At 36.2% G+C, this 22415-nt stretch overlaps 2 protein-coding genes and 1 long non-coding RNA gene across 4 annotated transcripts; 2 read left to right on the top strand and 1 right to left on the bottom strand.

Moving 5' to 3' along the window:
* Positions 1 to 3216: 3216 nt before the first annotated feature.
* On the top strand, positions 3217 to 7500 carry LOC142621690 (cytochrome P450 711A1). The gene is made up of 5 exons (XM_075795026.1): positions 3217 to 3610; positions 5078 to 5230; positions 5860 to 6643; positions 6771 to 6866; positions 6971 to 7500. The coding sequence occupies exons 1-5, from the start codon at positions 3354 to 3356 to the stop codon at positions 7298 to 7300; spliced, it is 1620 nt and encodes a 539-aa protein (XP_075651141.1). The 5' UTR covers positions 3217 to 3353; the 3' UTR covers positions 7301 to 7500.
* Positions 7501 to 7605: 105 nt separating this feature from the next.
* On the bottom strand, positions 7606 to 10889 carry LOC142621691 (protein IQ-DOMAIN 6). Its single transcript, XM_075795027.1, has 5 exons — positions 10567 to 10889; positions 10246 to 10488; positions 8971 to 9198; positions 8681 to 8794; positions 7606 to 8522 (listed from the first exon to the last, which is right to left on the bottom strand). The coding sequence occupies exons 1-5, from the start codon at positions 10630 to 10632 to the stop codon at positions 7836 to 7838; spliced, it is 1338 nt and encodes a 445-aa protein (XP_075651142.1). The 5' UTR covers positions 10633 to 10889; the 3' UTR covers positions 7606 to 7835.
* Positions 10890 to 21190: 10301 nt separating this feature from the next.
* On the top strand, positions 21191 to 22415 carry LOC142622580 (uncharacterized). Of its 2 annotated transcripts, none has more exons than XR_012841928.1 (4): positions 21191 to 21293; positions 21643 to 21722; positions 22054 to 22123; positions 22278 to 22415. It is a non-coding gene; the product is annotated as an uncharacterized LOC142622580 (long non-coding RNA). The 2 variants fall into 2 exon arrangements; XR_012841927.1 differs by having other exon boundaries at positions 22036 to 22123.

Below are 22415 nucleotides of genomic sequence, written 5' to 3'. Positions count from 1 at the left end.
AACTAAACCAGATCCAACCTCCAAGAACTTTTACCTTCCATACAATATTCCTTCAAATTTTCCATTAATGAGTTTATGTCATGTGAGAATGTGAGAAAAATAAAAAAGATATTAAGTGTGTGCAGTCAAACCACCAACTTGTCAAAATCAATCTATTGGGTTGGATTGGTTTTTAGGGCTTGGTGGGTTGGGTTACAAATTTTTTTTTGATTACGAGTTGGGTTTGGGTTATAAAATTTCAAATCTGCCAAACCTAACTTGACCCATCCATATATTTAAAATATATTATATAATTAATAATTTTATTTAAAAAATTACTAACTTTTTCTATCCTACATAAAAGTCAATTAGTTCATACAAATCTTAGTAAATTACATTGATATATTGTTGTTTAGTCATTATTGTTGTTTGTTTTTTAGGAGTTACATTGATACTGATCTTTAGGTTTTTTTTTAATATATTTATATATTTATTTTTTCTACTCAATTTAATAATAATTATAATTAAAAATTTGTCCAACCTATGAGTTTAATCCAATTCAATTCAATCTATGTGGGTTGGGTTGGATTTATGTGATGGGTTGGGTTAGGTTGAATTTTTTTTACTCACCATGATAAGTTGGGTCAAAAAATCGCTTTAATCCGATTCAACCCGATCTATGTACATCCCTACAAGATAAATAAAGACAGTAGGTCTGAAATAATTTGCTATATTTGGACTTTCATAAAAAATGGGGGTCAACAATTTGTAAAGATGATCCCATATGAAAGTGAAATTATTATTATTTCCCGTCCATTTATTTTGTGTATAAGAAACTTTGTGGAGCCCCCCACATCACCATGGATAAAATCCCTTATCTCTTTCTTTCCGTTGAGTTTTGTCTAATGCTATCAAAAATGAGGAAAGTGATAACCCCATCGTTTTCTATCCTCGGTTTTCCATCATCTTTTTTCCCTCCACCAATGGTATTTAATGCTAACCATAGATAGAGCACTGATATGATCACATGATTAAGCATGTTAGAGACAAAGATAAGATGAGAAGGAATCTCATGCAATGTCATTTTCATTCCAATCAAAGGGGTATTCCTTTCTAATGAAGACGAATACATTAAAAAAAAATCTTTAGGCTGGTCGTTTCTAATTAACAATTACCTAACATGATGTAATCAGCTTGTAAGTTTATTTGGACGACAACAACAACAACAATGCATTAGTTTTTACCTATGTTTTAAAAACCGGACCGGACCGGCCGGTCCAACCGGAAAAACCGGTGCAGTCCGGTCCGGTTATATGTATCAAAACCGGTCAATAACCGGTCAAAAACCAGGAAAAACCGGTCAAAAACCGGAAATTTTGAAAAAAACGGTTTTATTTTCGGTTCGATTTTTAAAACCATGGTTTTTACCTCCAAAAGAAAAAAAAAAAATGCATTAGTTTTAATCTTAGGCTTTTATGGACTTGAGTGGACCGTAAATATTGAACTATTGTGTTCTGCTATTCTGAGAAGGTACTTGATTTTATGTGATTTATGTCAGGATGTGGCTTTAAATGTCATGCCTAAGACCTAAATGGAGTAGGTGGCTATGCTTCTTTCCAATCCTTAATTAATGCAACCAAATATCAGGCTTGGATCTTGCGTTGTTTCAAGCCAGTTTGTCAAGCAGCGTGACTTTGATATCACATCTCCTTGAATGCAATATCATGATGAGACGTGACTTTCTTGCATGGAAAGACTATTGCCTTGCCGACACAGCAGCGGCGGATTGGTGATGTTGTAATGATATTTTACTCGTATATTTTGAAATTACGTGTAATATTATTTAAACATAAATATTACACGGCTTAAAACAACTTATCAAACAGTTCTAAATTTTTTGCTCCATGTATACGCGCCTTCGTGTATAAAAGAGAGTGGTGGAGCGGCAATAGCTTGCTGAGAGGGAAAATAATTTCTCTTTGCTAATTTTGTATTTGTGAAAGAGTAGCATGGAGTTTATTGGGGTTTGGGTACAGTGAGAGTGCGAGGATTATACCATATGTATTCTCCATGTTTGTTAGTAAGAGAGTGGACATAAGCTACAAGCATAATCACTTAAATCCTATGAATTTTTTATTATGTGTGATTTTCTATTTTCTTTTCATTTTATCTTTGTTCCTTTTATTATTTGTGAAAATCTTATTTGGACTCTCTAATATTTTCACAATTAATTTTGTGTAGAAATGCTATATGGAGGCAATTTTCCTGCAACAATTTGGTGATAGGGCTTCCTCTATTACAAACAAACAAAGTGTTTTTTTTAAATCCATCTGATTTTAAAATGTCACACGCCTTATATTTAAATAGAACTAGTTTCTATGAATGTGGTCAGGTTCGAACTTAGTGGAGGAATATTGTGTTCATACGGCAGGGATTGAAGGGCATCTAATCCATGAGTTGGGTTTGAATTTATATACAATGAAGCGGAAAGATATAAGTGCTTTGTAGGGGATAGATACACGTGCTCTATAAGCAGGGCAATGGGGTATCCGAGGACTAGTATTGACCCCTCAACCCAGTTATGAAATTAGAACTTAAAGCCACTATCGTTTTTTGGAAATTGAATTGGAAGAAACCTAATCCATTAGAGTCATTTTCTTAATTACGTGTAAACCTCTATAAGCTTTTATATGGAAAAAGAAAAAAAAAGAAGAAGAAACCAGAAGAGGGTCCATATATAGGAGGTTTACCATATTCTTACACATAATAGTCTGTCGAAATGGCACTAAAAATGAGTGAAAGGAAAGAGACTTCAACTTTCAAACTCTTTGCTCTATTTGCAAATCAAAGAAACCAGCACCAATGGTGCCACACATAAGTGGCATAAGCATATCAGCTAATTTATGATGCTGAAAACCAGTTAGCAACTGTTTGATCTTTCTGTTGTTTGACTTGTTGGTTGCAGGTGGAGAAGGAAAAATATAATTTTATTGAAATTCATGACTTCATAGTTCGGATTAAATATAAAAAATTTAAGTGTGCACCTAATTTAAAACAGAGTTGCGTACGTGTTAGTTTAAAGGGTCTGTGGCATGGCAAACACTTGGTACATAGATACATTAAAAAACACAAAAAACATTATAGACGATGGGCATCCATTTCAGCAATTTAATGATGCATATGCAGACAAAGTACCGATTAACTATCAATAGGCTGAGAGTGAGACACCCCCACTCTCTCCTTGCCCAACCACTCTTAACCAGGGACCCCTATCACCCTCTGTATAAAACCAAGCTAACTTATACTACTAAGTCTTATATCAAGCTCTTGCAAAACCCAATCACTTCTCTCTCTCTCTCTCTCTCTTTCAAAATATGGCCTTTTGCCTTGAGACCCTTCAAAGATTTGTGAGAATGGAATTGCTCTTTACTAGTGTTCCTGCAGTATCAATCTTCTTCACAGTGTTGGCCTTAGTAGCAGGAGTGTTGGGCTACATGTATGGACCTTACTGGGGTGTGAGAAGGGTACCTGGCCCACCAACCTTTCCATTGCTTGGCCACCTCCCCTTGCTCGCTAAACATGGCCCTGATGTGTTCTCAGTCATTGCCAAACGATATGGCCCTATTTTCAGGTCAGTACAGAGTTTACAGTGTTCTTGTTTGAGTCCTTTTTCAAATTTTTTTTTTTAATTCCATAGTTACAATAAGAAAAAGAGAATTTAAATTGTGAATGTGTCTGTTGGAAACACCGCCAAGATACAAGATTCTTATAACTTTTACTTTCAACTTCTAAATCTTGTTGTTAGTCTTTTCTCAATTATACATCATAGTAAAAAGAATGTTTAGGACAATATGATAGATAAAAAGGTGGTACCATTAGTCCACTAAATGCCACCTATCTTTTTTAATAGTTGATAATTGATTCAACAATCTATCTTCCTCTTTCAAAAGTGGAAGAGACCATGTGGCCTATGGGTTAGAGACGGTTCATGGGGACCAAAGGATTTAATGATTTGGTCAAATGGGACCTAGCAATATTGGGCCTATCTCTTTTCTTTCTTTTTCCATAGTATGGTATTCAATGATATTTCACTTTCAAGATTAGAAAGAAGCTCAAGTGAATGAACTATAAAGGTAATAGTATAAGCGAAAGGAACGTGGAGATGATCCTAATACTGTTTGATACAGTTAATTGGATTGCACATTAGCTTATGCCGCACTTGATGACCACCACATTCAAGGGCTGGCCGACCTTGCTTATTGAAAACTAGTAATAATTTTGCCTCTCCAGTTTCTCATGCCACAGTTAATTCTAAATTTTATTACGGTGCAGCAGTGGTCATTTCACAAAAATAAATACTAGTGGGCACAAAGTTCAGGTTCAAGTTCTAGGAAGAAGTACAACCGGACACTTTTAGTGCGATGGTTACTTTATAAGTATAAGTGCTTGTGAGGTATGGAAAAATGGCCAGGTTCAAGTCTCTAGAAGGGAGCTTAACCCACATATACACTTAGATTAAGCTAGAGTAGAATTATATCTTGTATAAAAAAAAAAAAAATTCAGGAAGGAGCTTCACACCTATACACTTAAATTAAGCTAGAATAGAAATTTTATTTTGTATATATAAAAAAAAAAAAAAAACATAGAAACAAAAAAAAAAGAAAAAAATTTTCAAAAGTTTATTTATTATTATTATGCTATTAATATAACACTAATTTTTAGTAGTTTGGAAGTATTTTTTTTTTTTAAATTAGTAATAAATTTAGTATTTTCCTTTTTTTATACACTTTTCTTTTCTTCTTTTTTTTTTTTTTAGATTAAAACTTTATTAATGTAAAAGAAAAGAGCACAACAGTAAAACATGCTTTTTCTTTGTTTCCAAGACTAATAGTTATCAATCATCAAAGGAAAAGATGGGACAAAGGAGATTTGAGTGATCATGATTTGAGTGATAATTGATGATAGGACTTTTGCAAAGAATAACATAACACTGAATTCATGGTTTTAAATTCTACATCTTAAATATATATATTAAAAAAAGGACAAAGATGCATGCTTTTACATAGGAAAACTAATTAAAATTTTATGCTTAGAGCAGGTTTCACATGGGCAGACAGCCACTGATAATTGTAGCAGATCCTGAGCTTTGTAAAGAAGTAGGAATAAAGAAATTCAAAGATATTCCAAACAGAAGCATACCTTCACCAATCTCGGCCTCCCCTCTTCACCAAAAGGGGCTCTTCTTCACCAGGTATTTTCTTGTAACTACAACAATGACATACTCCTACCTAATTTGTAATTGTAGGTGTACACTGCGCTTTTATCATTTGAACCATTCCTTCATGATGCACCAAACGAGTTGGAAAATGATCATCTCCCTTAGAAATAGATCAATTTTATAGTTTCGAATAATTATTACAAATCTAAACATATATCTAGTACTATTTTAAATGACTAAACAATTCGTATACTATTAGATCCAAGACATAAAATCAAAAACTGTGAAATGAAATCTTCCCATTGCGTCCCATGACTTACTAAGGGTTTGTGTCATATATGGTTTAAATGCATGAGTTTTGCACATACATATATTATTACCGTGTATGTTTCAAAAACAAAATTTTATGACCATGTAAATCTCTTTGACATTCTTTCCTAAGGTGAATAATTTTTACTTTATTCAGAATTGCATGTCATTTTAGGCTAAAGTTATGTTACCTCCTGCAATGAACTAGGGGAGTTCTTTATTTCTAGTGAAATGAGGATTTGGTTGCCAAATGGCAAATTGAATACTCTCTACTGAGAAGTTCAAACTTCGAAGGCAGCAGATCAAGAATGTCATTTAAGATATATACTGATGGGAGTTGGAATTACTTGCAGGGATGCTAGATGGTCAACCATGCGAAACACAATATTATCAGTCTACCAGCCATCACACCTAGCCAGTCTAATACCCACCATGCAAGAATTTATAGAATCTGCAACTGAAAATCTTCACTCTTTGAAAGAAGAAGACATCACTTTCTCTAACCTTTCCCTCAAATTGGCCACTGATGTCATCGGACAAGCAGCCTTTGGTGTCAACTTTGGCCTCTCTAAACCGCAATCAATCAGTGATGTAGTTAACATTGATGATAACCAAAATGATGATAATGAAGTCTCAGACTTTATTAACAAGCACATCTACTCCACAACACAGCTTAAAATGGACTTATCAGGCTCATTTTCAATCATTCTTGGTCTACTTGTCCCCATACTTCAGGAACCTTTTAGGCAGATCCTGAAGAGAATTCCTGGCACTATGGACTGGAAAGTTGAGCGTAACAATCAGAAACTGAGTGGCAGGCTTGATGAGATCGTGACAAAGAGAATGAAAACTCGGGAACGAGGTTCAAAGGACTTCTTGACACTCATATTGAACGCGAGAGAGTCACAAACGGTATCAAAGAATGTCTTCACCCCAGACTACATTAGTGCAGTTACTTATGAACACTTGCTTGCTGGCTCAGCTACCACAGCCTTCACATTGTCTTCAGTTGTCTATTTAGTTGCTGGACATCCAGAAGTTGAGAAGAAATTACTTGAAGAGATTGATGGATTTGTTCCCCCTGATCAGATAATAAGTGCTGATGATCTTCAAAACAAATTCCCTTACCTTGAACAGGTAAGGCTCTTAAAATTTCCTTTTTTTGTATTTGATAGTCACATATAGCCTTTCCCGATATATCTTAACTGCAATGAGGCCTATGCAACAATTGAGTTTCATTATTCTTTTGATGGTTTGAGTGCAGGTCATTAAAGAGGCAATGAGGTATTACACAGTTTCCCCATTGGTTGCAAGAGAAACATCAAAAGAAGTAGAGATTGGAGGCTATCTTCTTCCAAAGGTATTTTATGTATGCCACGGCCTTTATGTTTGTTTATATGTTAGAATGTGGACTAGAACTTGTACATGTGCCTTGTGTCATGTACTTCATTTTCTGATGAGCAGGGGACATGGGTTTGGCTAGCACTTGGAGTTCTAGCAAAAGATCCAAAGAATTTCCCAGACCCAGAAAAGTTCAGACCAGAGAGATTTGACCCAAATTGTGAAGAAGAAAAGCAAAGGCATCCTTATGCTTTTTTGCCCTTTGGAATTGGGCCTCGATCATGCATTGGTCAGAAATTTTCCATCCAAGAAATAAAGCTCTCATTGATTCATTTATACCGGAAATATGTATTTCGACATTCACCTACCGTGGAAAAACCTTTGGAACTTGAATATGGCATAATTCTCAACTTCAAGCATGGTGTCAAGCTTAGAGTGATAAAACGAACATGAATTTGTTAAACATGGCTTAGTAAACTTTACAGTCATACTTGTGATGCACTCAAAATATGACACTTAGAAACTTTGTTGGCATCAAGAAATGGCAATAGATCATCTTGATATCAATTCCCTCTGTTGTAAACTTACATTATAAAAAAGATTAGTTTGAAGTCTACTATCCGGGTATACAATACAACTGTCTTTTGAAGACATCCATTAGTCTTTGCTCTAAGCTCTTAATTTGAATTCATGTTATCCTGATTTGTTTTTGGTAATTAATCCATGCAAAAATTTTGGGTCTCTTCAGTATCCTGGCATTAAAACAAATTAACCTCTTCAAAATAACTTAATAGCTTTAAGTAACAACAAACAAAATATTTTACAAATAAAGAACCCTTGAATCAAATCACATTAACTGATTGGGGGTGTTTCAGTACAGCTCAGTTATACAACCTCCTTAAACTTAATACACATTCTTAAATAGAGGCACTAGGGAACAACAAGCTGTTGAACTTCTTGAACAGACAGAGATGAATGCATCCATATTTTACCTTAGTTTCATCGAGTGCTTATCCAATCGGGTTGGCAGGTGAAGCGGCTTGGAAAAGTTAATTGAAGAAGGCTCAGAACCAGCACTGCTTTTAGAATCAGCATTAGAGAAAGCTGCTGACCTTTTGAGAAATTGGAACTCATCCATTGACTGTCTCTGGACTCTATAAGATTGATAACTGCATGTTTTCTGCTTTGCCTTAGTGGACTCGGTCAGGTTCATGTAACTTGGCCTACAATTACTGCTACTATCTTCTGTTCTCTCAGAAGCCAATCCAGTGTTTCCAGAAACTGGTGTTGTTGACGTGCAGATTGAAGATGAGGCAGAGCTCTCATCATACCGGAATTCGGAACTTGGGCTTGAAGATGAACGAGCAACTTGTCCATTATGGGGAGGTTTAGCAGAAATCCTAGTAGAGACATTATTCTTTCTGACCTTCACGTAGCATTGTTCAGAAGACTTTGAATGTGTGCCTAAAATGGAATCTGCACAACTCTTTGGAGGTGGAGTTGTCTCCAAGGGGTCAGTGTGGGATTGTTCCATCAATCTAGTCTCCCATGGCTTGGCAGCCATCCAACGTTCTAACCAACTCCATCCCCAGCTGTTCTTGTCAATCTCATGATTCTTGAGTGGGTACACTAAGGCACTTGTACGTGAATTCAAATTGGGGGTTGCTCTCCATTGCTGAAAAAGAATATAAAAAAAAAATTGAATCATATTGCTCATATGAAGGAGAGACAACAACAATTAAGTCATAATCCCAAAATTTTGGGATCAATTATGGACCCTTTAATGACATGAAGGAGAGAAAGCAACTAAAATTCAAACGAATCCATTTATACCTTTTGTGCTAGAGAGTATGCAATTGCTCTCTCCCTCTTGAAGGCACCTTCCTGCCTCATTTGTATCTTCGTTTTAACATCTTCCAATGTTCCCTTGCTATCACACCACCCCTCCTGAAAATTAAGGTTTGAAATTAAAACTCTTTCTAATGTGCATTACAAGGAATGTGAAATACAGACTGGCTAGTTTTGCTTAACGATTATAATGAATCAGCAGAAGGCCTTATTTGAGTAAAATCAACTGAGATGAGACCAACAAGAAATGGACCCAAGACAGTTTGTAGTGGTACCTCAGCTTCTTTTAGGAGATCAGCCTGGGTGCGGCGCTCTTCAAGCATCATCTGTACAGCCTGTCCCTCTATGGACATTCGGACACGACGAGCCCTAACTCGAGCCTGAACTCGAACAAGAGCCTGCATGCACCTCAGTGTTACAGCAGCCTGCTTCCTCACCTGTCGACCCCGAACTAGAGCTTGAAGCCTCACCACTCCTTTCAAGGCCCTCAATGCTCTTCTTGCCTACAATTTTTCACAGAACGCAACACCCAAAATAAATGGAAACGTTCTTAGAAAAAGATTTAAATCTCAATGATATAAAGATGAGTTCTTTAACAGGTGTAATAGACAAACAGTTACTCATCAAATAAGTACTCATGGAACTTATGACACACTAATAATCATTTGATTTCCTGAGGATAGAATATTTTTGTTGCTGCACATAGCATACTATAGGTAATTGTCCTCTCACACTCGTTAATATGCAGTTGTAAACATAACGTCTATAATTTCAAGCGTAATGTCACATGTTTTATTGATGTCTACATTTAAAAGGTGAAATAGGTGATGTGTACTGAGAATGTACATTAAAAAGTATGTGAGAATTAACGCCCATCATACTATAGTAATCCTGGAATACAATTTGTAAGAAAAGTTCACTTTTTTATTAGGGCCCCCACTAATCCCTGCATGTGTAATTCACCCATCCCATACGCTCTTGGTAATTACATGGAAGAATCTTTTAGGACTGGCGCTAAGGTATTGATTAAGAGACTTGAATTTAGGACCCCATGGATGGCATGAGGCCATGAACCATTAGACCGACCCCTTGGATGTAAGTTTAAAATTAATTTCCTCTACATTAAACTTTGAAACTTTCTGTCCATTTCCCCCTCATCTATTAAAGCTGTACATAGTAGCATAAAACAATCCAATGTTGCAACGCTGCTTTTGGGAGCTAAATTTAAACATCAAGAACTAAACTTTCCGATGTGAAATAAACTAATGAAGTATAAGATAACTATATATATTTCAAGTCTATGGTGCTTAGCTTCAGGTCAACCATTTTACCCTCTCATCTATGAAAGCTGATCAGATCTATTAAGTATTCAAACCGAAAAAAAAAAAAAAAACTCTCCATATGCTTATCTGGAGAGCTTTGAAAATAGAAGAATATGAAAATATCCAAAAACTGTAGACCTAATCTGCAAGTTTTCAACTTTCTTTTTCATTCATCTCGGAAACCAAACAGAGAAAAAGGGAAAGATAAGAGTAGAGAGACCCATTTACCAAGAAGCCACGAAAAGCAGTTTGGATCCGGATAGCAGCCCATTCTTGTCTTACAGCCCTGAAATCCTTAGGATGAGCACGAACCACTGTGGCCATTGCAGCTGTAAAAGCATCAGCCACCGGAGAATCAGACCCTTCAGAAGCTGCTCTGTGGTTTCCTTTGAAACCTTTCCATGAGGACCCCAAATCCCCTGAAGAACTCCTCCATAGCCTCCATTTCTTGCTCTTACCACTCACCTTGTCCTAAACACAACACAAAGTTTCAGACTTTATGCATAAACAGAGAACGAAAGTGTTAGAAAGTAATGGATGCGAGCTTACGTGATCATCTTTATCGGGCTTTTTGAGACCTATAAGAGCCTTTACCCATTTCCCCGAAGCACCCATTACTCAAGAGATCTTGCTTCTTCTCCAGCTAGCTTGCACAAGCAAGAAACTGTTTGATTCTTGAGAAAACTGAGCTACTAAAAGCTCAAAGATCAAAACTTTGCTTAGAAAGAGAATGTGGGTATCACTGATATTGTGCAATCAACATTAAACTCAAGACAGAGACAGTGGTTTTTGCAAAAACCAAGTAGAAAGCTTTCTTTGAAGAGAAAAATATGGAAGCCAGAGAGAGAGAGAGAGAGAGACGTGGGTTATGCTTGGTGGAATAAGTGGGGTGGGTTTTGTTGTGTCTAATAAGGGGCATTGATATTTGAAATTCAAAAGGAAGCAACGGACAAATGGGGTTTCATCTTACATCCCGCTCGAATGTAGTGTGTGTGTGGCTGTAATGTGATGCTTTGGCCCCTGACTTTGCCACAATATTACAGATTTAGAATTTTATTAGATTTTAGACCCACTATAACACTATGCCTACTTTATTGGCCATTAAATCATGAAAAGGCACAACCCGTTTGGCCGGTACGTGAAAAGAGGCAAAAAGAGCCAAAAAGAAAACCGACAAAAGATCTTCCAAGTCAGTGCAGTTAAGATCTGGTGTTGTTTTTCCACTTGCATTGTTGTGTGCTACCACAATATCAACTATCAAGGCTTTCCCTGATGCATTTGAATGAATCCTATATTAGCTTTTGAGTTTTGAGTTCTACTACAATCAGCGGGAGCACTTTGGAAATGAAAAAGACACTTGATACGGTGGAACCCATTGTCCACTAAAAATCAGACGTTTTGGGAATCCAATGCATTTCAATACAATAGTGCTGCGTGGGATGAGAATTTGATTTGCTTGGTTGGTCCTCCATAAAAAGTGCTACGTGTGTCGACTGACTGTTGAGTGTTGGTTGTGTTGGCATGAAGTCAAGTTAGGAATGCTATTACAATTTTACAATTTGTCTTTACATATACAATATTTTGTAGAATTAAAAGTGAAAGTTATACTTATTTGTCCCAATCATAACAACAAATTATGTTAGTAGCTGCAAAAAAAAAAAGTCTTTAGTATTACTCAAAATTTTATCCAATAAACTATGATTCTGATTTTTGATTCTCAAATAATGTGTTTGGTATTGTTATTTAAATAACAGTTTTTAGTGGTTAAACACCACAGCACGTATTTTTATAACATTTTTTAACCTACATATATTTCCACAACACTTAAACAACGATACAAGAAATCTTTTACCGAACGGACCCTTAACTATTGATTGTATTTGATGGATCGAGTAATTATCTTTGTCCAAAAAAGTCAGCCTGGACGAGGATAGAGTGTCATGAAAGCTACCATTTAATGCCCTGATGGTTACACATCAGTAAGAAGACCATTGGAGCCCCAATAAAGGCTGAATTGAAGACCTAGGACATTACCTAGGCAGTCTTTAAACCACCATTTAAGAAGAGCAATAACTACTAAAGAAGCCTATATATATAAGCCTGCTAAATCCAAGAGAAGGTACATATATTCTAATCATTCTTTACCCCTATTATTGAGTTCTCTATATCCCTTAAGCCATATTCATTGACTTTATTATCAGAGATTCCGTGGCCGGCACTGTACTGGTGACTACCCTGAGATAATCCCACTTCTTTCTCATTAACCTTGCAGGAACTCGAACGAGCTTGTGTTGATTCATTTGGATGAACTCATTTACTGACAATTTTCGCATCATCAGTATCTTTCATCTTATAAACCTTCTATTATTGAATCTCTGGAGTCTGAACCTTGGATTGCCTTGCTTAGCCGGAGTAATCTTTAGTGTGGTTCTTTTTTTTTGTTTTTTTGTTTGAAATGTCTTTAGTGTGGTTCTTGATCATCAAATTCATACATCCTCAATGAGTGAATCTAAGTTCAAAATTGAATTTTCATTTTTAGCAGTGTCTCAAAAAGTAAAAGGCTTTTTTGTAAAAAGATGAAAGCTTTATCCTTTATAGTTACTGTTGAACTCAAGAAGCAATCAGGAACTGTTGAAAACATTGAATGAGCTTTTAAAAAGATAGGTCATAGGAGGAGTCACTACCAATTTTTTTTTTAAATGGGAATGGGGTTCCATTGTCTTGAGTAATGACTAATGAGATAAGAGAGGCATGAACTAGAAAGCATTTATTTTAAAGTGCTTCTGTACCTCAATTTTTTACCAGGCTTTTATTAGAACTAAGCTTTTTTTATTCATTTGTTTGTTAGGCGTTGACAGCGAGGTTGAGACATCAGACATGAGACACCTTTGTCTGGTCCACTGTTCTTTTCAAGAATCTATAGAAAAACTTCAATTTACCTTTACTTTCTTATATTATATTATTACGAGACTGCCATTCCAGCTCTTCAAAGTTCAAACCTTAAATAAGTAATTAAAGAACAACCTTAGCTTGAGATGAGATTTACAATTCAAATTTCAAAGTCCCATGCTGCCATTACCTTTTGCTTTTTCCTCTGTTTTTTGCCCCTTTCTTTTTTGGCATTTTGTTTGATGATACAGAAGGGTTAATTTGGATCTGGGATTCGTGCTGAAAGTTCAAATAATAGTGTGTTTTTTGCATTTGGAAAAAAAAAAAGATGTATGAACAGAACATTTAACAATAGAATAGTTTGAAGATAAACTAAAAAGTTGTTTAAAAAAATCAATCAAACAGGGTCCCCAAAGCCCAAATTAACTTTTTATTTCTCATTTTGAAAGAAGTCGTGATTTTACACCTAACTTTCGTTTATTTGTTTTTAAAATTACACCTCGACGTGACTTTGAGGTTATATGTCTCATTTTAATCTTGAGGCAATTTTGAGATAGAGAATTGACCTCGTGTTGAAGGATTTTGGGTTTGGAATTGCCTCAAAAAAGAAGAGGTTATAAAAGTGCGTTTTGTTTATGACAATTTGAAGAGTTGGTAAAGTTATAGTAAGAGATTTGAAGCTAAAGTGTGTTAGGCATAACTTTAAGCTCAAGTGGTTCAAACCAATTATAAGGTTGTGTATTTATAGAACAAGGATATTAATATTAGGTTAGTGTTTGATTGGCCTATGGTTATTGTAGATGTCTTTAGTAAATAAACTTTACATTGAGTTCATTGTAACACAAAAGTGCTTAATTTCAATATGTAGTCGTTCAAGAGCTTTCTAACTATGGATGTAGGCCATCCAGCCACAAATCACGTAAACTTTTATATGTGTATTAGCTCTTTCATACTTCTACTTATTATTCAATCATCTCACATAATTACATAACTTTAACAAATTGCAACTAAATTACCTAAGCGACTAAACTCAACTACACTAAGCAACTTTGAGAAAAAAGGAATGGACAGAGCAACTTGGAGACTAAATGAAAGCAAATCAATATATATATATATATATATATATATATATATATATATATATATATATATATATATATATAATACTAAAAGCTGAGACGTAGCATTTAATGTTGCTACTCTCTCATTTAGCTATATCAGCAGCTATGTCATTATTAACATTTTTTTTGAATTTCTCTTATAATTTAAAATGCATTTCCTAAATTTTAAAATACTAATCTATATCTATATAATACTAAAAGCTGAGACATAGCATTTAATATTTCTACTCTCTCATTTAGCCATATCAGCAACCATGTCATTATCAACATTTTTTCTGAATTTCTCTTATAATTTAAAATACATTTCCTAAATTTTAAAATACTAATAAAAGAAAAATGATTACCAAGAAACTGCTGGATCTGCTTGGTGCTGGTGAGTATATCTGGAAACTCACTGAGAGAGACTGCTATGTGAGGCTGCAGAGTATACTTTCCATCTGAAATGTTTACTCCAAGGAAGTCAATAGAGGACACTCCTATGACCATTTTCTTTTCTGAAAGCATTATCCCTTGAGCTTTTACTAAATTGTAGAATTCAGTAAGCAATTTTTCATGGGATTCTGCATCTTTTGAGAATAGGAGGATATCATCTACATAGATCAATGCATTTGACAACAGTGGTTGGAAAAGAGTTACCATTGCTTTTTGGAACTGGGATGGAGCATTTTTGAGGCCAAAAGGCATTACCGTCCATTGATAATGATGGTCTGGAATGCAAAAAGCTGTCTTGTATCTTTCTTCTGGATGGATTCCAAGTTGCCAAAATCCTGCTTTAAGATCAAACTTTGAAAATACTTTGGCATTGGAAAGATGCTGGAAAAGAGCACTTTTGTTTGGCAGTGGAAACTTGTCATCAGCAAGGAAATGATTAAGATCTTGGTAGTTGATTACCAATCTGAGCTTTCCTCGAACTTGTTCGCATGCTTGTTAACATAGAAGGCTTCACATGCCCATGGAGAAGTTGTGGGTTCAATGAGGCTTTCGAGAGAAGGGTAGCTAACTCCCCGCTTAGCTAGGGACAAGTGTTCTGGATTCATACCTCTATGGCTAGCTTTTGTAGGGTTAACATCTTCATTCTTTTTGAAGGGGAGGGTTATGAAAAGGCTGGGTTTTTCCATAGTGGGTTTGGGTTTTTTAAGAGGAATTCGAGTTGGGTGGCTGCACAACATTCACTGATGAGCTGGGCTTTCAAGGAATCAAAGGGGTTTAGTGAAAACAAATGTGGTACCGGGTCCATGTGAGAAGGTGTTGTTTATGCAAGAGGACATTGGAAGAAAATCTAAGGCCGTATCTGTGTAGGAGGTCAAATCCTATAAGGAGGTCTCTCGCCTGTGAGAGGGGATCCAACGACGTGGTGTTTAATGGTAACGGTTGGGAATATTCTACTGTGAATGGGTTTGCTTTTCTGGGTGATCAGGAATGTTTCTCCATTGGCGTCGCTCCGAACATCGATGATGGGACATCCAAAGATTTTTTGGTAAAATCTTAGGATGAAGAATTATTGCCGCCGCTCACTTGTGTCAAACAAGGCTATCACGGGATGGGTGCGGAATATGTATCAAGGAGGATATGAACTTGGGCTATTGGTGTGGGGCCAATTATTGGGGCTATAAGAGGCTGAGATGTGTATATAGTTTGGATTTCTGGGTCTGAATCATCTGTAATGCTTGAATCTGATTCTTCTTCTGAGGATGAATAGGCTATGGCTGCCAAGGCTTGGGGAGAATAATCATCATCAAGTGAAAAGAGTGATTCCACATCTGAAAATGGGGTATCATCTGCATGAATCTGGGCTTGCTCCAAAAGCTTTGCTGCTTTGGCTTTCTTTGGACAATTTTTTGCAAAATGACCGGGCTTTCTGCATACAAAACAGACTTTTGAATTTTTTCCTTTGAATTGCTTTCTTCTGAGAAACTTCCATTTCTTTTTTCTGAAAAACTTCTTCTTTGGATGAGAATGCTTCTTCTTCCAAGAGTACTTTTTGTAATGATCTCTTCTCTTGGTTGGACAAGAACAATTCTTATCATAACACTTAATCTGCAAATCTTTTCTTTTGCAATTGTCTTTGAGCTTGCTATGAATTTTGTCAATCTCCGAAAGAAACTTTCTTTGATTGCATAGTTTTTCCAAAGCAATAAGGACATGCTGATAGATTTCTCCAAGAGAGGCTTGCTGCAAGGTGATTTTTTGAAGATTCATCATGTGAAGAGTTTCATCACCAAGTGGTTCTGGAAAAGAATTCAAGAATGTGTGCTTGGAATTCACATCATCCATGCCATTAAAGGCATAATATCTGCTCGACATTCTGTCAAAATGTTTCTCCAAATCTTTTCTTTCAAAAGAACAGCATTTCATCAATAGGAACTCATCTGGCTACTTCAAGCAGTAATGGGCTAATGAACCAAGAAATTCATTGTGGAGGATCGTGAAAAAATCCTCGAGTGTGTTACTCTGGGCTGCTTGTCTTTGCCTGTATTCTCCAAGATTTATCCACCATTGTCTCAGTCTACATGTGAGTCTTGCTACAAATTTGGAAATTATCGTAACCGTATTGTTTGGGGCTTGAAGTTGCTGTACACCATGAATACATGTTGAAAATTTCATCATGCCATTTTGAAGGAGGACCGTTATCAAGGGTGAACAGTGTTTTGAATCTGTGGTTGATGAGTAGGTTAATCTTGTGTGATGATCGGGGATGACATACGTGGTGTAGTGGAATATTGGTGGTGGTGGTAGAGGTTGTTTAGGGACGAAGGACATCATCTTCTACTTTTGGGTCCATAAAGACTTCATCTAAGTCAAGATCGGACAAGTCTAGATCCGCTTCATCAATGACCGGGAGGACAAAAGGTTCGTTGGTTCTTGAAGAGTTAAAGTTCTGAGAAATGATGATATCGGGTTTGGAGGGTCGGTGTTTATGGCTAACGGTGTTCATATCCGGGGTCTCTGGAGGAAGCACCAATGGTTGGGTCTGGTGGTTGGTATAATGGTTCTTTGTCTTTTTTGATGGGAGGAGGTTCATTTTGTGGTTTGGTTGGAGGTTCAAGTCTCGGGTTCGAGTTGAGGTAGTAGTGTTGGGTTTGGTATATCGGGAAAGAGTCCACATGGTTTAAAAGGGTTTTGAAATTTGATGTGTCATGTTTAATGGTTGGAGGTTTTGGTATGGGGAAACTGGGGAAAATGGTGAGGGTACTGGTATGGATAGATCTTTATACAATGATTGACGAGGTTGGTATGGCATGTAAACTTGCATTGGAAGTGCTTGAGTAGCTGCTTTCTGTGAGTTCTCCAAAGACGGAGTTGCATCAACCGCTGCTTTTTCTTTTTCTTTTTGCCCGATGAGGGGAAAGGATACAGACAAATCCTTTACTGTAGAAACAATCGTCTCCAATTCTTGTTCAATTGACTTTATCTTCTTCTTCAAATCTTCAATGAGGGAATTTGAAGATGATAAGGTATTGGATACCGCTTCAGTCAACTTTTGTTGGTTGTTAAGAATTTTTGAAAGGACTTGATTCTGTGCTACAACATTTTCTGCTTGCCAATTGAGGGCTGCTTCAGTTGATGAGACCTGTTTTTTACTTCCATCTGGATTGGTTCCAACAAGGTTTTTTATCTTCCAAACATGTTTTACATTGGCTTGTGGGTGGTCAAAACTTTCTAAAGGAGGAAAATTTTGTGAGTATGAGGGTGATGCATGGTCAAACATGTAACAAGGTAAGGGTTTTTGTGTGTGGGTTTGACTGGGAGGCTTGGGTTGACACTTTTGTATTTGAGGAAGGACTTTCTGGTAATATGGGATTAAAGGTGGTTTTTGGTTTTGTTGGTTTTGATCATGACTTTCTTTGCATGGGGAAAGGGATGGAATTTTTTGTTTTCTGGATCTGGGGTAAAGGACATAGTAATCAAACCTTCCTGAGAGTTCTCCAAGGAGGTCAATTTCTGGGTCTCCTGCTTCATATCTTTCTTTGAGAATCTGCTGGGAAGACTTCTTCTTTCTTCTTTTCTTATCTTCTTCAAATATTTCTTCTTCTCTGCATTCTTCACAATCACAAACATCCCACCATATATGGCACGTGGGTGATTTTCCTTCATAGACGGAGTTTTCCATTTTCTTGAAATGCTTTGATCTTGAAGACCATCAAGACCTTCATAAAGAACTGCTTGGATCATAGCTGTTGGAAAGATTGTCACTTCTTCTTTTTCTGGTGTGGTTGTCCTAAATCCGACTTCAACTTCACCATTACGGTTTACGATGAAGAAAGGAGTGTTGGACTTGGATTGGCCGAGATACGATGGAGAATCTCATACTTTGTAACCCATGTCTCTAGAAAGAGCTTTTTCATCCGGTCTTTGTTCAATTGTCTTGGAACAAATGTGCACGTAGGCGTCATGCCCGGATCAACTTGGATCAAAAGAGCATCATTGGATGGGCAAACTCGGTATGGCTACATCAAAAGCATGGTTGGAGTCTCGTAAGCAAGTTGATAGTGAAGTGTGGCAAAGGAAAAGTATCCGGTACTTGAGAGGCTCCCTGGAATGTCTGGACTTGGACTTTAAGAGCATCACATATGTGAGGATCTCTCGAGAGACATGTTGAAATTGGGAAAAGGTGACAAAGATTGCCCGCATTAAGTGTGGTTTTGGACTGTACCTATGACTGCATTGTGATATTCCATAAATCTAGAATCAAGGAGAGCAATTCTAGAAGCTATAGGGAGTCCTTTTCTGCCATGAAAGGTGAGTGCAAGTCTTACTGCACTAAAATGGAGGTGAGTATAACCTTGTCTTTGCCATGGAATGACAAACTCTCTGGGAAGGGCAAGAGTGATGAAGTTTTCTTGCTCACTGGCTGGAATATTAAACTGGTCAAATTTTGAAGCTTGGACATACTCTTTAACACTAGAGGGTTGGGAAGGACCTAGAAATTTTTTTATGGATTTTTTAAAAGTTTTTTGGGGTTTATCAAACACAGTATAGGGATTTACAATGGGAAAGTCTGTAATAGGTATTTTACTATTTTCAGGAATATGGGATATTTCATATAGATACTCTAATCTATTTGCAGTAGATTTTCTAAGGGAAAGATCACAAGAAGGGGGAAGGGTATTAGTGACTGCTGAGGATGTGACTGCTGAGGATGATGAACTGGAACTCGCCATAACTGTTTCTAAAATGAAGAACAATTTTCCTAAGATCTTGACAGGACTAAAACGCCACTCCTAGGCTCACGTCCACTAGACTACCCAGGAAAAATAATTCTTTGACACTTTTAGTACAACTCATTAGTTTTCTACTTGATTATCAAATCCCGTTTTCTGATGTGATTATCACAGAGGATCCACGATAAGTGGCAACTGTTAATCACAGAGCATACTAATCAGGACAATAATTCAAGTGTACTAATCAAAGGAGAGAGAAACTGATTCTGAGGCTTTACCAGTTTTTGGGAAATATTGAATGGATATGGATGTTGAGTACAAGGTAGGCAACATAAAACTGCTAGTTCACAGTGAAAGGTAGGCTCTGATACCACATATAGGGAGAAGTGGACGAAGAAGTAAGTGAAAGAGGACGAAACCAAATGTAAAAGACTAAAGGACGAAGAAGACTAAAATACAAAGAACAACAAAACTACAAAACTAAGTTATTTTAACGGCAAAAAACTCTTTCTGTCTCCCTACCTTTTGCTTTATCCCTGTTTCACGGTTTCAAGCTTGCTAACGGCAGCCTCTCTCTCTTCCAAAGACAGTTTCAAAGTTCAGACTTCAGATTCATAATGCCAGGGCTCTCCCTCTCTTCCTTCCACTAGATGTTCAAGTCCTTTCAGTTGCTGCCCTGACATATTTTTATGTTATTTAGTTTCTGAATTTTTGGAATTCTATCTTTTTTTTCTTTGGTTTCTTAATGCCGCACAAGTGTTTGAAGAAATGCTTAAACTAAACTTTGGATTGGATTTGTGGAACCCAATTGCTTATGCACATGCAATGCTATTTACATATTTCATTTAAATTTTGTTGTCAATTGTGATATCAATATTAGTTCTTTGGAAATTTGGTTTTCTTTTTAATGTTGTGGTTTTATTCAAGTATATGTATGTGAGATTGACCTATGTAAGCTCTACATATATATTCATATTTGTATATTCAATTTGTGTTTGCCAATTGGGTTTGTGTGTGGCCTTGGGTCCTTGCTATCTAATTGTTACTTTCTCTCCCTCAAAAGGCTGAAAACTTTTTTATGTTGAGTTATTTGGGTTTTGTTTGAATGGTTTTCGCTGTTTTTTACAGGTAAACTTTGGCTTTGGGAATTTTTTTTTTAATTTTATTTTAATTTTCTGTTAATAAAGCATATTTACACTCAAAAGTTGTTGGGTTAGTAAGTGAAGGGTTCCAGTGTTGATTAGCTTCTTATTTCTGGTTTTTAGGGTGCATAGACTTTATAGGAATTTGTAAATGTTTTGGTGTTTTGGCTGCTTTTTGTTTAGGTGAATTTCATGTAAGATGTGTTTGAGATTTGTAATAGAAATTGGATGTGAAGTTGACCACAAAGCACTTGCATGCCTTAAAATCAAATCCACCATCTGGTATGGTTGTGCATATTCTACCTCCAATTCTTAGAGTACAGGTAATGTCCTCTTCAGACTTGTCAATCTTTGAAGCCTATTTAGTTACATGATAAATCATTTCATCTTGGGTCTTTCACATCTTAATTCCCTAGAACCATTATTTTCCATAAATTCAACCATTAGCGCAAATTGCTCAATGTTGATTGGCTTCTGAAAGGTTAGGCCTAACAAGTTTTCATGGGGAATTCAATTGCCGACTTTGGTAAGTTCGGTCCATCAAATTAACAAATCATATATATATTTTTTTCATGAGTCCTTCATTTGCTACTTAATATAACATTGCAAGTGAGATTTTAGATGGTGGTTTGTTCTAAACCTCATGGATGCTATTTCAATGCAAAGGACTTTGTCACTTTCTGAACAAGTCAGCCAGGCAAATTATAAGTTTGAGTTTCTCGGTTGCAGTCAATCATTTTTTTTAGGGGGGGGGGTACTTTCAATTGCAAAAATTAGGAACTTTTCTATGCAATTTGGATTTTTTTATATGAAAATTTCAATCTAGGACCATTAGCTATTTAGGTTTTGCAATATTAGCCAACAACTGCAGCTCCTAAAACGTGGCAATGGTAGCCACCTATTTCTCCTCATCTCAAAATGAATATGGCGCTGACCTTTTTCGAAAAGCCACCATTATGCAGGTTTGGGCATTATTGTTAAAGATAGTTATGGTTCTCTTATTATAGTCCATACTGAATTAATTCCTTGCCAAAGATTGTGGATGGTTGCCACAGCTATGTTGAGAGCATCACATGCGTTAATTTAATATTTTCATTTGAATACAACAAATTGATTTACAAAGCTAAGCAGTGTTATGGTCAAGGGTGAAAGTTTTTAATTTGAGTATTTTCTCTTGGCTTTTAGATCCTTTGGGCAAATTTTGATATGATTAGGCAAGGCCACCGTGCAAAATCCATTGTACCATTTAGAGTAGTTAATATTTTGCATTTCTTACTCTATGCAAATTGAGTGCATTGATTTTATTTGTAGGAACTGAGGGCAACAATGCCAAAGCACAAGAAAAGGTGGTGGCATTGATGAATTACTACCAAATTTGAAAGCAATTGAAGGTACTCCCTCTCTCTATCTCTCTTGCCTTTGTTTTTTTTTTCTTTGAACTGTATATGGAGGTTGCATTGGACTTGGCCAATACACCACTTAAAAATTATGACAAACTGTCTGAAAAATTGGGGGGGGGGGAACCTCTTCCTTTTTTTATGGACCATACAATAAGGGTAAGTTTGTATCTTTAAGATTTTTCCTTAATGTTCCATTTTTTAGGTTTTAAGTAGTTATTGAAGAGAGACACAACTTGATTATTTACTATTTCATGGTCCTTTCTTTTTTTTTTGGTTCTGTTGTGTGGATTGCAAATTGTCAAAGTTGAACTTTAATCTGAAGGAAAATTACTGGCTAGGGTGCCTCAACATCATTTTGGAGCATGGGATGCTTTTTTCACTATAGTGAGAAGGTCAATTTACTTTCTATAATATTTTGCCTTTTATTTTCCGTATCTCAATGCATTATTTCTAATTTTTTTTAAAAATTAGGATTTTTATGGACTGATCTCAGAACCTCCAGCTTTATTAGGTAAATCAATTAATTTATGAGAGGTTTATGTGTAGGTTAATGTGTAGAAGTCAGATTAAATCTCCTGAGAGGTTTATGCTTTGAGGGAACAGAACGGTCAACTCTTGAGATTAAATCTCTCCTCTTCTACTCTTTGTTTGCTTGGTGTTCTGCTTTCTCTTCTTTTTCTTGCT

The sequence above is a fragment of the Castanea sativa genome, chromosome 1, assembly GCF_040712315.1.
Source record: "Castanea sativa cultivar Marrone di Chiusa Pesio chromosome 1, ASM4071231v1".
Taxonomy (NCBI): domain Eukaryota; kingdom Viridiplantae; phylum Streptophyta; class Magnoliopsida; order Fagales; family Fagaceae; genus Castanea; species Castanea sativa.
The sequence above is the reverse complement of the archived record's forward strand: the minus strand, read 5'-3'. Positions and strand labels throughout refer to the sequence as shown.